The 16,840-nt window shown below is 38.3% G+C and overlaps 1 protein-coding gene across 5 annotated transcripts in view; it reads left to right on the top strand.

The window, feature by feature from the left end:
• The first annotated feature begins 1,212 nt into the window (after positions 1 to 1,212).
• Positions 1,213 to 16,840, top strand: part of nfia (nuclear factor I/A) — a 246,950-nt gene continuing 231,322 nt past the window's right edge. For 2 of the 5 annotated variants that reach the window (XM_004913948.4, XM_002931611.5), the window contains exons 1-2: positions 7,846 to 8,268; positions 13,114 to 13,645. In XM_004913948.4, coding sequence (XP_004914005.1) covers positions 8,242 to 8,268; positions 13,114 to 13,645 — 559 coding nt within the window. In that variant the 5' untranslated portion in view covers positions 7,846 to 8,241. Of the gene's footprint in view, positions 1,519 to 7,845; positions 8,269 to 9,493; positions 9,682 to 13,113; positions 13,646 to 16,840 lie in introns of those variants that run through there. The other 3 variants (XM_031900900.1, XM_004913947.4, XM_004913944.4) reach the window with 3 other exon arrangements.

Genomic DNA, 16,840 nt, shown 5'->3' with positions numbered 1-16,840 from the left:
GGTGCGATATTCCATGCTGTCATTCATCTGCCAGAATATGGCGAAGAAGCAAGCGCAGTATTGAAAACCTGTAAAGCCTTCCCCATCCCATTAATGGTCTGTCTTTTACTTAGATTTTAGTTTAAGATTTATTGAACAGGCTTTTTTATTTGTAGGATATATATTTCAATTCATCAGTTTGTAACCCAGCTTGTTCACAGGGAAAAAATAGTTAGGAAAAGTAAAGCCTCTAAAAGCTGAGAATGCCAGACTATGCATATATAAAGTGTGCAGATATGAAATAGTTCGGAGCGTCAGTATAAATATATAAACTGGCATGGGTGTTCTGCTGGTATGAGTCTAATTGTAAGTACTCAGGAAACAAATACAAATAGACCAGTACATTACAGAAAGTGACGATTAGACATACATTTTTAAATAATCAGCAAAGTGCGAGGCCTGGGTTGGCCCCATAAGTGACAAACTGCCGTAGACTGTTTAGTGTCAATGTATTTGAAGCACCATAGAACTTTGCGACACAAAATCTGTCTGCATTTCCAGACTGTTCTAGCTGTATAATAAAATATATTTTGGCGGTACTACTTTGGTTTTAACCCGTGCATGTCAGTATCATTGGGCAATAAGTCAGTTTGTCTGACAAGCAGATGCTTCCAGTCAGGTGCATTTATGTACACGGTCGAGCTTATGAAAATATCCCTGCGATTTGCAACTTATACAAGTTATGCGAACCTTGCCTACAGGCACTTGGTGGTGCCTGTCCTACATCACCAGGCCGATGGATTTGCTCCCTTTCTCACAAGATCCCTTCCAACACGCATGCCTTAATAGATTTATTTCATTCAGTAGCCTTGTCTATTGTCTATATTCGTAGTTCGAAAATAGTCGTAATGCATTTACTTGTAACGCAGATACAATGCCAGTGCGTCGGTGGAAATCGCCACTTCTCTTTAGCGCGCACTGAAAAGCGCAAGAATGATCGCATTGTTCCCACACTGCCCAGTGACAGAGCGTAGTGCGACCCTTACACACCGAGTCCGTCTCTCCCCCCACCCACCACACTTATGGCCTAGCAAAGCTGCGAAACGCCGTCCCGACCAAAGCCATGCCATCCTCGGCATCCGATTGGCCAAGCCGCGCTGCGTGTAACTATGCAAATAGCGAGCCAATGCGGAAATAAACACGGGGAGCTGCCCATGGATACACTGCAACTTCTGCAAAGTCTGCGAGAACCCGGGCAGAGGCGCAGCTGTAGGAACTGAGAAGCAGCCAACAGAGGCTGGATCACTCTCCCACTAATAAAGCTGAGTGCAGAATGGCATAGAGGCCTCAGAGTTTGGAACTAATACATGCCTAGCCAATAATAATAAGGCGAGAGGCTTCAGGGGGCTTTTCTCTTCCGCGTATCCGGCGCTTCCAACTTTCTTACGTTGATTTCTATGTTAAGAGGGGCTCAGCACATGCATCAACCCGACAGAACTATGTAAAGTTCTCACGTACTGTACCTTTCCCATGACAATGGTACGTGGTTGGCTATATATATTTTATTCACTCATTTCTTGGTCTCGGTGGTTGTTAAACTAGGGGCGTGATACAATATGTATTGCCTGAGGAGGGTCTCTATCTAGAGGAATAGGAAGTTGATTGCAATTATTCATAGAAGTATTTTGGCTCATCTCTCTGTAAAACTGTTTTACTTTTTATTGCTTTATGAAACCTGGCCGTTCATTTGTCAGGTACTAAGGCAGCTGCTGCCGAACTTCTTTGGAAACCAGAGCTGGCATATAACCAGATGGTGGAATGCATGACAGTGACAGCAGTGCTTTCAAAGAGGACATTTTCAGAAATTTTGCCACCCTGCCTGTTATGCACTTTCACTGGCTCATTAATTAAGTGGTCATGGCACAGTAATTTAACAAGCCAACGTGGAATCCTCCCCCCCCCCCACACACACATTGGCATTCCCCCTGTATGCCGCATCTGTGCTTTCAGAAGTGTCTGATAGAAAGCAGAGTACATTTTCTAGCATAACCCCTAGTAACATGACCCAAATCAAAGGGAAAGTGGTCCAGGTGATACTGCTGGAGCTCTATTGTAAAGGAGTACTCAACCCCAAAACTGTTTTTTATGGCATAAAGAAAGAAAATGTCATTCTAATCAACTTCCCATCATATATGTTAATTAAAATAATTCAGTGGTTTTAAAGTTATTTGTAAATGTAATTGCAATTGAACGCAGTACCTGCTTATCCCTTTGTGTTTTCTGATTCCTGAAACAATGTATGTATGTATATCTTTATTTATAAAGCGCTACTTATGTATGCAGCGCTGTACAGTAGCATACATTAATACAAACAGGGGGTTAAAGATAATGGATAAATACAAAGTACAACAATAAATACAAGGTACAGTTGCAATAAGAGTCATAAACACAAGATGAAGGAGGTCCCTGCCCCGTAGAGCTTACAATCTAACAGAAGTCAGTTACAGTCAGTTCTGCTACATTGTTTAATCAGTCACTAGTGCAGAAACTATAACCAGAGAGAACACATTTCCAGTGCCAGAGTAGTTGAGTCACAATGAGCACCGGAATATGTAACACTTGGCTGAGTATGGTAGCAGAGAAAGCCTTCTTCACACAGACAAACTAGAAATTTGCAATTTATGTGAGAAAGTTGACTAGATGTAGTAATTCAAGCTCCACGGCATTATTTTCCAGTTTTAAGATTTGGATGTGAGTCCTTTGTTTAAGAATACTACTAGCTGCTGTGAGTTCAGCTTCTATGCACCAAGATCTGGGTGGGTTTCCTTTCCTTGTAGCATCTGGGGGAAAGTGCTGAGCTGTGCAGATCTGGCTGTGAGAGAAGCAGTGGGGAGGGGCGGGAGAGAGACACAATAATAAGCGGTCTCAGTACAGCACTGGAACTGCATCATCGTCAGCTTAATGTGAGCCAGCAGCTTCTTGCTCTCCTCACAGGACGGAAGTGTCTAGACTGCACGAGTGGCGTTTCTATTAGCCAATCGATTTTGCAGCCGTTAAGAGATTGATGATACATCCGTCCAATCCGTTGTTAGGATTGTATTTCGGGGAAGGTCCTGAGTGCAATTCAAGGTCCCCTGGAGTGGGAAGGAGTCTGTGGCTGTATACTCTGCATGGGGCTGCAGACTTGCGCAAAGTTTGGTGTGCGAGTGGTAAAATGTGAAGTTGAAATGACATTGTAATTGGCAGCATAGGCGGCTTTCTGTTTTGGATTAAAGTAAACATTGCTTGCAGTGTGTATTACATACAGTTTTCTGCTCCTGCGCTCATTATTTTTAACGACTCTGTATTATAGCGAGCCATTAGAGCATTTTCCATCTTCACCCTTGCCCCTGAGCTGAATATGATGTTATATTGTGCTCTGTCTGTCTGTATATCTATTGCTGGTTGCACATGTTAGTATTTTTTCCCTTTTTTCAGAGAAATATATCCAAAAATAAAGCAGAAACCAAGATGAACAGAGTACTTAAAGCAGACAAAATGCACACCCCTACACAGGCTACCACAATAGGCACCCACTGGATTAGACCCTGTGTGCCTTAATTATGTAGAAACATAGGCTGCATCTTACAATGACAGTACATAACAAACACACACTAAAATCTCTCTAGATCCTAAATTGTAGACTTGACCTCTCCACTTGACCCACAGTTACATGTGTAATGTGCTATATCATAATTGCTTTGATACTGTAGTAGGTAATGGTATATTGGAGATTACATTATATAAAATCTGTTCCAGGGGGACAGTTACAATTGTATCCAACCTACAGAATTGTGGATTTCTCTAGCATTCACTATGTTGTTAGAATGCATACTGTAAAATGTGTCTCACCACAAGGACATGAAATATACACTGTATAGTGGTTTAAGAAAGTTGGAACTATTGCTAGACTGACATTATACATACACAAAGCCCACACAGGCCCAGTATAAAGCACAGGCCTATGGTCCCAGGTCTGGGTCTGGTTTAACAACTCTGGTCCTCTCATCAGTGTGAATATGCAAAGTGTCTGACAGGCCACAGTGTGTTTGTCTATGTAACTATGACTATTCTAGTCATATATACACTGCAAAAACACTCCAAGGTGTAATATGAAAAGTCATAAAGGTTTATAAACCTAAGCAAGATTTTGATACAAGTCGTGGTAGGACCCAATTCAGATGCTTGTGACTCCTTCAATACAAACTCTGATGTTCTGTGATTACCCTCACACCAGTTGCACCCTTATGCTCTTTGTGTACAACCGGCGATGTAGCACATTTGTAGAGTATACATGTGTATGTATATATATATATATATTCCTGCTTGAACTTGCAAAGTTCGCGTCGCCTAATAATCTGTACACGTGATGCCAAGTTTGGTTCAGATCTACTTGTATAATTTATATGTGAAAGTTTGAGCAACGCCGGCACAGTAAAGTTTCTGCATATAAAAGACTGCAAATGCAGTGCCGGGCATAGTGCCAGGAGGAATATGTATAGCGCAGCCCGGGAAGGAGCCTCCTGAACAGACATTTCCAGCGGGCATTCAAGGCAAAGCCTAAGCAAGGCTCTTCGCTGATCCAACTTCATATTTCCACTTTAACAGCTCAATAAATGCCATTCTTTGTGCAGCGACGGATTGATTAGCTCTTTTTTGCTCTTGCACCAGTTCCTCCACCCAAAAGCTTCTCTTTACTTAACCCTGCAACCTAACGAGCGAAAACAATCCGCTGCGCTGCGTACCTCAGCCACAGAACTATGTATGGAGCCGGACATTGTTTGCTTTTACAGTGGGGGGATTCATGTATCTGCCTATTAATCCCTTCCGTTGTATCGTTGTAGCTCCAGCGATTTCCCCCTCCTATCCGGTGTTTTGAGTTGGTATATGCTTCCTCTTAAAAAAAAAAAAAACTAGTGAGCGGCCGCATGCCCATCCAGCATTGTGAGTTGAACTTGGACGTGAAATTCTTAGCCTAGAGGGCGCACGCTGTCCTCCCACATCCCAGCCGTACAAAGGGCGCCAAAGATTCTTTACCAGAATGTTACAAGCAACAGCAAATCACTAAGCTGAGTGTTGTGAAAAGTGAAAGTTTTTTTTTCTTTAACGGTACTACTCTAGTGAAACGTTTTTACACTAGAATGAGTAGTAATATATTGTTTTATTTGCTGTTTTTTGTGTACATAATATGATCTATCCCATATATGTGTATATATATATATATATATATGTATACACACACACATACAAAACAAACAGTACAGTACCTACATTGTAGAATACCCCCTTAAAAGCCTTGCATAATTATGTGACTAGTTATAAATGGTACTTAGTGGATCACTTAATTGCACATAATAAGAAATAAACATACCCTTTTTTAACAATATAACAATATAGATTGTAGAAGCCACCTTAGTGTTCAGGGACCAGTATAAAATCACTCTGCCTGCAGCCTCATGAGCCTATGCTATCCTTATAATTTTAAAACAGGAAGTACAATATATACATATAAATATGATATATATATTATCATTTGCTATATATGATGCAGCAAGGATAATAATACAGTAAGATGACAATTGATAATGCTGTCCCCCCATTAAGCCCCTGCACTCCTAATAAAGCATTACATTCAGACATACAGATAGATTCTTGATTCCCAAAATGACTTGCTTTCCATTTTTTTACATACATTAGGATTGTTCATGCAGAGGCCTTGTGGATGCATGGGAACCCAAGTGATTTTTATAGTGCACAGCCTATCTTGGTCACAGACTTCTATGCTTACTATGTTTATTTGATACACACTATAACAAAATTTGAAAAAAATGATTTTGATTGAGATATTTGTATTTTGTAAATAAAGACATGCATATTCTTTTTTATACAGCGCCCCAAATATTTTACAGTATGGGTATCAGCTTTGCAGTTCTGCAGTAATGCATATTCATAGTCATAAACCAAATGGGTTAATTGTGAGCAATTGATGTATGTAAACTTTCATTTCTACTTTAGGACTAGGCAGCAATTTGTGTGATAATTTTTTTCCTCTGTGGTTTGGATAAGCATCAAAATGTAAGTATGCTAGTATCTAGGAAACTTTAAAAGGATGAGGGTGTTAGCCAAAAGTAGAAATAATTTTGTGGCCTTCCAGCACCTAGCTTGGATTTCCTGAAAAATACTAATAGTTAAACAGATGTAGTTTAATAAGCACAAAACACAGAAGAAACTAATACATATTCACACAGTTTTAAGTGGCCTGGGATACTAAATAAACCACATACTGCGCCTAAAAATGCCCAAATGTTGTCGCTCAAACTTAAATGTTAAATGTTTAAAAACAATAAAACAACTGTATATTTTATAAAAAAAACAACAAAAAAAATCAATTTTGATATTTTATGGAAGTCCCAAACCAGGTGATTTAGCAAAAAACCCTAAAATGTTCAGCCCTCTCAACAAACTGTACACTTTTAAATAGAATATAATTTTACTGTTTAATTAACAGTACGATGCAAATGTGGTAGTAGATCTTGCCTGCCTTTTATGATTTAAGTTGAACAATGCATGATTACAATTGTTAGCTGAAACGGCCTACCTATTTTATGCTAATATGTTTGGGCATATCTTTCTTTTTATATATAACAAATAAATGTTTTTTTAACACACATTGATACGCATGCACACACACACACACAAAAAAAATATATATATATATATATCATAATTTAAATTGGGCTTGTGATATTCTAGCACACATAAATGAAAACAAACAGTAAACCACAAACCAGATGCTGACTAAAATCCATCCAGGCTCAAACTCAAACCCTCGTCCATTGAGAAACAGGTACTTTAGAGTAAAAATGCAGCAATCAGTATTTTGGTCAATTATGTACAGGCATCACCTACATTTAAAAACCGTAGCATGTTAACAAAAACGAAATGCCATGTACCTCATTAATTTGCCTTTTAAAGACAGCTGCTGAGCCCTGCAGTTCTGCAGGATATATGGCCCACTAAGTGGATGGATTTATATAGATATATAGATGACAGATAGGTAGATAGATGATATATAGATAGCCAGAGTGAGTTATGACTATATAAACATTCATACTTATGTTTGCCAGGATTATCTTAACTCAGGAGATGAGTTTAATTAAACATTTGTGGGCCTATGCAGCTAATATTGTGCCATGGCAGCCTTGCATACAATATTCATGCAATGTTATGAGGAGAAATCTGGTCTGGACATCTTAAACAGATCATATATGAATGAAACCAATTATGCCTGTCTTCACAATAGTAAATCCTATTCCCTTAATTCCCACGTACCCCCATCTTGTCCTTAAACTTTACCTATGAGCACCCCATTAGCTGGAGGGCCACTGCTGGGCTAGTCTCTCAGAGAGGCAGCTCTTTCCATTCTGCCATGTGCAGTGACCCAGAAAATGTGATACTAGAAAACATAATACAAAATAACAAGTACCAGGGCACAATGCAAGGTGAAAATAACATTTGGGATGGGAAGAAGCCGAGAGACTGGGGTTGGGAGGGGAATGGTGCAAGTGGCGGAAAGAGCTCGCATAGTTTTGCATTTAACCCCTGCCCCCACCCCTCCAAGTCTGTAAGCCTCCGCCAGGACGGGACAGAGCTAGTTAAAGACCTCCTTTACTTATATATCATATGGACTATTACATCTATCGATCAGCCCTTTCTCAGGATTAGACTTTGCGATCGGAGAGGGGGGGGGCAAGGGGTGGGGGTTGGGTGTGTGAGAGAGCTGCAGGATCCGGAAAGTTATTCCTGCTTGCAGCAAGCTCCCAGCCTATAACTGTGTAGTACCAAGGCAGAGCCAGTGCAGCACAGGAAGAGACAGAGCAAGGGGGAATATTAGGAGGTGGGGGGCAGGGAGACAGAGGGCTGCGGGAGCTAAACCGGCCAGCGCTCCAGCGCGCATATACAGGGCTTTTCCCGGGACAGCCAGGGGCGCTGCGCCTTTAACGCCTGGGTACAGTACTGCACATGTATGGGGGAACTCTAGGCGGGGTTAAAGTTCAGCTCATGGAGCGGCTCAGCTGGCTGCACTTCGCAGAGTTGGAAATGTGAAAGCAAGAAGCAGGCTTGGTTTTTTTCCCTCTCTCTTTCTTTCCCTTCCTTTCCCCCAATATACACCTCTGTACCACCAACATATCCCCCCCAATTCTCTGGGCACCTCCAGCAGGCATGTACTCTCCGCTCTGTCTGACCCAGGTAAGCAGCTGTCTGTGTGGGGATTGGGGGGGGGGGGGGTCGGAACTGGGACAAAAGTAACTTTGCTGCTCGGATTTCTGTTCGCGCACGGATTTCCAGCCTGCGCCCCTCTAGATGTTATTAGGCTGCTACTCTGCACATCCTTTGACTGTCGGGGGATGCCGGTAGTTGTAGTCAAATAACAGCTGGGGAGATGCAGACAGGACTTACAGGGTCACTGTTGGTGGACTGGGCACATGGCTTATGGCGCCTTATTAGCAGTACCTTTCCTGTAGGTGCTATGCGGTACCCCTATGGGTGTCGGCACGTGTGTGGGGGCTTGCCGGGTTTGGCAGTACTGTGTGTGCGGGCCTGGGGCGGGACGGGGGTTCTACGTGTGGGAAAGGAAAGCAGGACTGAAGGGGAGAGTCGTTTCTTTAAGTGAAACATTGTTATACATAGTGACATTGTTTACTAATGTTCTACCCAGAAGTTTCTTTTTGCCATACAGTGTAATGGAATTATACAATGGCATGCTCTACCTAGGTTTCACTCTCCAACACACACACACACACATACATTCACACGTGGATGCTGCTTGTACAGTTCCTGGGAGGCAGGCATACCCTGCACCCATACACACACACACACATGCACCTTGACACCTTGTCATAGGAGTGACAGATAAGTGTCATTAAGCTTCTAGTGGAATGACACCGTGTGAGTTTTGTGTGCTTGCCACATAAGGGGCCAGTGTGCTAAGTGTGTACAACTCAGAGTTTTATATAGTTTTTGCTACTGGCATGGCCTGAGTGTGTTACAAAAAAGTTATTGATTGCTGCAGACTATACACACATGCACACATGTCAGCAGTACAGTATGCGTTTGTATGTGGTTGGCCAGTTCTAGAAAAATGTAGCAGTTGTGAGTTTTAGCATTGCATGTGACAGTTATGACTTGCAACATTGTAGAACAAATGTGATAATTTTGAGTTTTAGCACACTAAGTGACATTTATGACTTGCAACATTGCATGTGGTAGTAGTGAGTTGTTGCAGAAGAATTGAGGTTGTTAGTGCCAGTGCATTGTGTATATTCTATAATGTGGAGTTACTAAACAATATGTGTATTATGTGTTTTAGATGCAGTACTGTATGTGGTAGTTTTAAGATGCCGTACCGTACATTGTATACTGGTTGTCCCCAAGTGAGTTTTGATCCCTGTGTCAGTCTGTGTGCGTGTGTGTCAGTATTTGAGTATGTGTGTGTATGGTGGGGGGCTGGTCCTGGCTGTGCTGCTGTCTCTCTGTTCTCTGGGCAGTACATAGCCGTCTCTCTCCCCCTCTGGTCGCTGCCTCACACATAGGGGGATGACTTCTTCGTGCAACTTTTTTTACCAAGCAGCAGATATTACCCTGTGCGGCTCCAGATCTGTGGTAGTATTCTTTCTTTTTTAGGCGTGTGCTGTTGGGTGATAACCAGGGACATGGGGCTTGTGGGGATATTGCTTAGTTTCATGCCTATGCAGGCGTTACCCGAGGAGATTTTATTTGGGCAAAATATCCTTATTTGGTTTACGATACAGCTTCAAATATTGAGAGTTTATCTCCCCCATATTGCTTCTTGTTTTTTTTTTTATATTTGGAAGCCTTGCAAAAATGAACATGGAGGGAGCAGTAAAACTCAACTCCAGCAGTTTAAGCCTTTAGGTTAGGGGTGTGGGACAAATTACTTTATTCTGCTAACATATAATTAAAAATCAAATGACAGCACATTTTAGGATTTTTGTACGCCAGTCAGATCAGAAAATATTCTAAAGCAATATACCAGTCTCATATAGGAAAGCAAAGGACAATTCTGCTGTTTCACTAGCTAACTTTTTGGGCTTTTTTTTGGTGGGGGGGGAGGGTTAGTGGAACTACTAAAAGCATTACTAAATATTTTCCTTTGCTCCTTTTTGGAAATTTTAAAGTGATTGGGTATAAATCAAGTAATAAGCTTTTAGAGTGGGAGACTACTGTAGGCCCGAAAATATTTCAGAGTCGCTTGTGTAGTTTTGGGCTTGTGCAGAAATGTCTCTGGAAAGAGAAACCTTAACTCATTATAAGAGACTGGTGAGAGGAATGTTTGGCCTGTTGGCAGTGGCTTAAATTGTGCATTTTATTTCCCCAGATTTGCATGATAAATAGACCACATTGGTTTTTTTTTACACCGCAAGTCATTTATAATGCGAGCCATTCTCTTATTGCACTGAGCCAGAATTTATGCCAGAAAGGTATTTATGTAAAATAATCGTGTACAAATGTAGCCATTTAGTATTCCTTTTGGGAACCATTATCTAACAAGCAACCTGGTAAAATCTGGGTAGTGGCCTCCTTTTATTTTGTATAAGGAAGCATACAAAAAAAAGTTCAAAACAAAATTTACTGACGTCTATGAATGTTCAACTCGTAAGATAAAGGGAAAGGAGAGCTGCAGCTGAAACCATAATGTATGGGAATTGTTTTTAAAAATACAACATGATTAAGGTTACAAGTATTAATGTACTTTTTACTTTATTTACAATACTTTGGATTACAGCTTTGATGGCTGCAGTAGCGACAAGGTCTGGTCACTATTTCTGAAGTGTTTAAACCGAGATTTACTGTACAAAGGAGTAAGGAGTCTAAAATGCTACCATATTAAGTCCTGAAGCAACTTTAACTTGTATAGAACACTTAATAACTCTGAGGAAATATGAAGTTGATAACATAAAACCTGACAGTTAACGTTTTGTATTGTCCATGAATGCAGATTTTAAAATAAAATAACATGATTGTATTGTAGAACTGTTGTTGTTAATTTAAAGAAGCCATTTTGTCCAATAACTTTCTTGTAGTAATAACTGGGTTTTATTTTATAGTGCTTTTTTTCATTTTTAAAATAATTGTTCTTTGGTGCCAAAAATTTGGTAGAAAAAAAGGTAATTATAAAGTACTAATGGAGGACATGTCATTATGATTTTTACAGTCTTATTAGATGTTCATAAATTGTTTGATAAAGCAGGTATTTATTAAGACTGTTTGAAACTGAGCATGGCAGTCTGGTCTTAGGTACTGAATAATTAATGTATAGGTTAGAACTTATAGTTTTTTATTTCACTTGTAGATATAAATATTAAACATGTTTCTCTTGCACTCTAACAGCATCTTGAAATAGAAAGTGATATTTACTATACACAAACAAGCAAAAAATATAGAATTCAAATAAACAAAATTAAGCAATGAAGTGCCTTTTTAAAAGCTAAAATGGCTCCAGATTACTACACTGTTTTTGTTTATTCAAGGATTTGGCCAAAAATGTAAATATACTGTATGTAGGCCTAAAAAATACCGTGTACTAAAGTGTACCAATCTCAGCTAATTTGACTAAAATATGCTACTGTTTTTTAGAGGGTTCATCCGAGTATACAAAACTTTTACAATTATTCCCCCATCCCTACTTTTGACCAGACGCCCAAACAATCACTCTAGCTTTAGTAGCATCTGCAAATGAAATGTAAAGAATAATTGTTGTTTTGTATAGTGTTTACAAATACAGTAATGATATTTCATATTAGAATATTAACTAATCCACTCTATGATTACAGAATGGTTAAAATTTAACATAGGTCTAACTTTTCTAAGTTTTTCTCAGGAAGATGCTTGCTAGGCCTTACTTGAATTCATGTGTGTGTGTGTATATATATATATATATATATATATATGTAGGGTTTTTTTTTTATTATTCATCTTTAAAGTTTTTTTTATTCTTTTTCTATTCCAGCTTAGTTTTTCTAAGCCTACCCCAGTTTTCCCTTTAACCAAGCCCGCAGGTCTGGAATCTTGCAAAAGTTTTTTTAAGCACTTTAAATAAACTGAATATTAACAAGCAGTTACTCTTACTGGTACTCAAACAAGGATAGAAACATGCAAAATGCATATTATAAAAACATAACTCGCAGTATTACCAAGATTATTTTCCTAGTATTTTCTATACTTATAATACCAGTGCTGTAGAGTATGGAAATTCTATCTTTTGCAAGGCATTTGTGTTGAAACTTGAAAACATTCTTCATGCTGTTTTATGGAGTGCTTTACCCATACTATCTTAAAAATGCATTATGGTTTTTGTATGTTCAGTCTTAAAAAGCACTTCTTTTTATGAGTGGAGAAATAAAGTGGTTTATGTAGTAAGGAGGTGAGACTGCAGTATGGCTACTCCTTTGCAGTACTGAATAGCTTGTACACTATAATCCTCTTCAAACCTTCAGTTTTATTCTTTTCAATTTTCATACCACCTATTTTTCTTTAATATACAGTGCTTTGGCTCTTATAATCATGGTGGGACTAAATTTAGATAAGGCTCTGCCCAAGTGTAAATTAATTGTTGATTTAATTATGTGCCACATGTAAGTAAGAAATAATTTATATGTGAAATATATAGGAAAGTTATAGATAATGGTTCCCAGGATTCCTCACAATAAAGGTTAGCTGTAGTTTTTACAGCAACCATGAAAGTTTTACTGCCCTATCGATTTGTGGGTGTAAACTCATCTTACATTGCATTTACTGTGCCTCTGATTTCCACTCTGAAATATTGATTGTTGTGCATTTGCGGAAAAAAGGCCTTTGTGTCCAACTAACAATAGGACAGGGCAAATGCAAAATAAGACACCACTTTTATCAACTTTATAAATGAAGCCACGTCCTCATATCACCTTTATCTGATTGCATCTTTTTTATAGCAATATAAAAACAATATTTGTATTTATTTTCTGTTTCACTGCTACATACATTATAATGCTTGCTTTGTCACTGAAATAATTTTGTCTTTCTTTGATCCATTAGGATGAGTTCCATCCCTTCATTGAAGCACTTCTTCCTCACGTACGTGCATTTGCTTACACGTGGTTCAACCTGCAAGCCCGAAAAAGAAAATACTTTAAAAAACATGAAAAGCGCATGTCAAAAGAAGAGGAAAGAGCAGTAAAGGATGAATTGCTAAGTGAAAAACCTGAGGTCAAACAGAAATGGGCATCCAGACTCCTGGCAAAACTGAGGAAAGATATTAGGCCAGAGTACCGAGAGGATTTTGTGCTCACAGTTACTGGGAAAAAACCTGCATGTTGCGTTCTATCCAACCCCGACCAAAAGGGCAAAATGCGAAGAATTGACTGTCTTCGTCAAGCAGACAAGGTCTGGAGGCTAGACCTTGTAATGGTGATTTTATTTAAAGGTATTCCACTCGAAAGTACTGATGGCGAACGACTTGTAAAGTCTCCACAGTGCTCTAATCCTGGTTTGTGTGTACAGCCCCATCACATAGGAGTTTCAGTCAAGGAACTCGATTTATACTTGGCATACTTTGTACACTCAGCAGGTAGGTGCCTTTTTTAATTTCCACTATCATTTATTTTTGTTTCTCCCTCTGGTTGAAAAGTCCATGACTATTTATTTAACAGCTGTGATTTTTTTTTGTATACCTTCTGATATACCTTTAGAACGCTGATTTAAGGTATAGTGAAATCGTTGTCTTATTTTCTGTCATTAGCAGTAGTAAATTTAAATAGAAATAGCTCTCAACCTGCTCAAATAACAATTCTTCTATCATACACGTATGTGCGTATTTATCTTCTCTCTATATATGTAAAGTTGTATGTGTATCCTTTCATATATATATATATATATATATATATATATATATATATATATATACTGAGATACGCATTAAAGTCCTGAAAACAAGGACATCAGTAAGTGGAGCCTGATGTACTTCTTGTAAGATTTATTATTTAGATGTTTAATAAATGAAAAACTGCAATCAATATAAAGGAAGTAGCTGCCATTTAATATCTGCATGTACTTTAATAAATTGCTAGAGCATCAACATCCTTCTTTTCTGTCAGGGCATACAAGCAGTGTTAAAGGCCACCTAGTAAACAGACTGTTTATCAGTTTAAACACCAGGGCAATTACAGGTATGAATTCCGTTATCCGGAAACCTGTTATCCAGAAAGTTCCCAATTACAGAAAGGCCATCTCCCATAGACTCAATTTTAAGGAAATAATTCACATCTTTTAAAAATATTTCCTTTTTCTCTGTAATAATAAAACTTTACCTTGTACTTGATCTAACTAAGATATGATTAATCCTTTTTGGGGGCAACACAATCCTAGTGGGTTGATTTAATGTTTAAATTATTTTTTAGCAGACTTAAGGTATGAAGCTCCAAGGTACAGAAAGATCCCTTATTCGGGAAAACCCCAGGTCCCGGGCATTCTGGATAACAGGTCGCATACCTGTACTAAAAAACCTCATGTATGCCTATGTATCTAACGTTAGGTTTGGGTGGTTTTTTCAGATAAACTGCTTACATATGTCATGTTTTTTGGTAGCCATATTTAAAAGGTTCAAGAGTACCTTAAAAATTGCAGAAGAAACTCCTTGTATAAAGAAAGAAGCTAAAATTGTATCTTTAGCTCTTATACCTCTTCATCCAAAATGTTGGTTTACTCTGTTGTAGTGGTGCCACCTTATTGAAGAATAAACAGTAAATTATATCAACTGCAAATATTTTATTATACTTTTATTGTTGTATGCTGGCTACCATAGAAAACGTGTTCAAAATAACTGTCAAGCAAAACCTATATAGAATGTTTTTTGCACCTCATCTTGTAAAACAGTTTCCTCTTTATGTGACTGCTTTGTCTTTTTTTATGTTTAACCCTTTGAGGGGCCTTTGATTATGCTGCGCCGCATGTTGTCAATATACCCACAGTTTGGCATAGATAATATAGTGAACCTAAAAATCTACAGTGCCAGCATGGCAGTTTTTTATATTTTGTTGCTATAAAGTCTATATATGCAGGCATTTAAACCTTTAAAACTATTTAAAAGTTGTAACAAACAGAGTTACAAAGGGTCTTGGAAAAGAATATAGATAAAATTATATTTTTGACACTCTTCTTTTTTTCTTTGTATCTGATGGTCTTTTTTTGGTTTTAGAACCCAAGCCACCAGCTTCAACCTAAGCCTGTAGTTTTGCAATCTTATCTGTTTATTCTTGTCTATCTGTCTACAGTATCTATCTGCTATATATTGGTATTTATGTTTCTTTGTCTCTCGATCTGCCAGTCTGCATACTTGATGTTTTATTTTTGATATGTACGTATGTGATTTTCAGAATGTAATAACCTAAACATATTTCCCTTGTTAAGAAACACTGTGAGACTTGCATGCTTGGGTGGACTTAAAGGTGCAAGCAAAAAGTTTTGAGACTGACTAATTGGAGAATTCTATCTGTTTAAACAACAACAGATGTAGAATTTTCATGCTTTTAAATTTATTGGGTTTTTACGTTTTCAGCTTCTACACACGTGTATCAAATGACACTTAGAAACCTTAGTTTATTGTAGGGGACTGTTTTTGCTTGTGGGAGTACTCCAGAAAAGGCAAATTTATGGCTTTACCATAAATGAATGATCTGTATCAGAATGAGGAGTTAAAACAGGCACGTGGCAAGGTCATATTTAAGTTGTTCAGGTCATAACCTTTGCTACAAAGCAGTTGACCTTGTAGATAAAGTTTAACCTTTGATCATTAGTAGCCAGTCAACCGTAAAGCCATGGAGTTTTACAGCTGTGGTGCAACTTTTGCAAATGTGGACAGGTTGGAGGATGATCGTAATAAGAAAGCATTTTTTTTTTTTCGTAAATTGAGAATAGTAATGACGCTGGGACTTAACTGCCTACAAATATGAGATGGCTATATATTGTGGCAAGTAAAAGATTATATGATACTTGATATGCCATACTTTCTTTGCTTTAAGAGGGCTTGACAAGGTATGAACTGAGAGCTAAATCAAAAGCAGTTTTTAATCCCAATAAAAAAAATAACAGGTCCAAATATGCACAAGTTCTGAAAGCAAACAATTTAACGTCTGCACAAAAATAATTCTGCTTATTTTCATAAATTAGCACAAGACACAATCTGAAAACCAAAGCAGAGGAGCACGAAAACACAATATGTTTAATGTCTTTATTTCACTAGTTTTATTCTGAAATAAACATGTCAAAAAAAAAAAAAGAATTGGTGATGACAGAACAGTATCATGTAATATGGTGCTAGCATATATATGTATTGTAGAGCAAAAAGATGGATGTAGGCCTCATGCACAAACGGGTTTCGGTGGTCATATTTAACATATAGAATTAGATTTGACCTATTGACAAAAGCCCATATATGACGTTGATGTGAGGGCAATATCATCTTTTTTTTGAGGGGAGGGGCATGATATCTATAAAACACAATCAGAACGTAGTGAGTTTTTCCCAAAGTTTCCTTGTGCTGTCATTGAGATAAAAGTTTGTATGTATAAGGTGCTACAAGGATAACCGGCACTTTAAAAACTTACAATGTACTAAAGTACACACAGGGAGGACAAGCATTATAATAAATAAGCATACATATACAGAGATTAAGTGCCATGTGGTAAGAAACACAGTTTAAGGGAGGTTTCTGCCCTGTACAGGTTACAAACTAGGTGGTATATGTGGCACAGCTTTTATTAGGTTT

This window comes from Xenopus tropicalis, chromosome 4 (genome assembly GCF_000004195.4).
Source record: "Xenopus tropicalis strain Nigerian chromosome 4, UCB_Xtro_10.0, whole genome shotgun sequence".
Lineage (NCBI taxonomy): Eukaryota > Metazoa > Chordata > Amphibia > Anura > Pipidae > Xenopus > Xenopus tropicalis.
The sequence above is the reverse complement of the archived record's forward strand: the minus strand, read 5'-3'. Positions and strand labels throughout refer to the sequence as shown.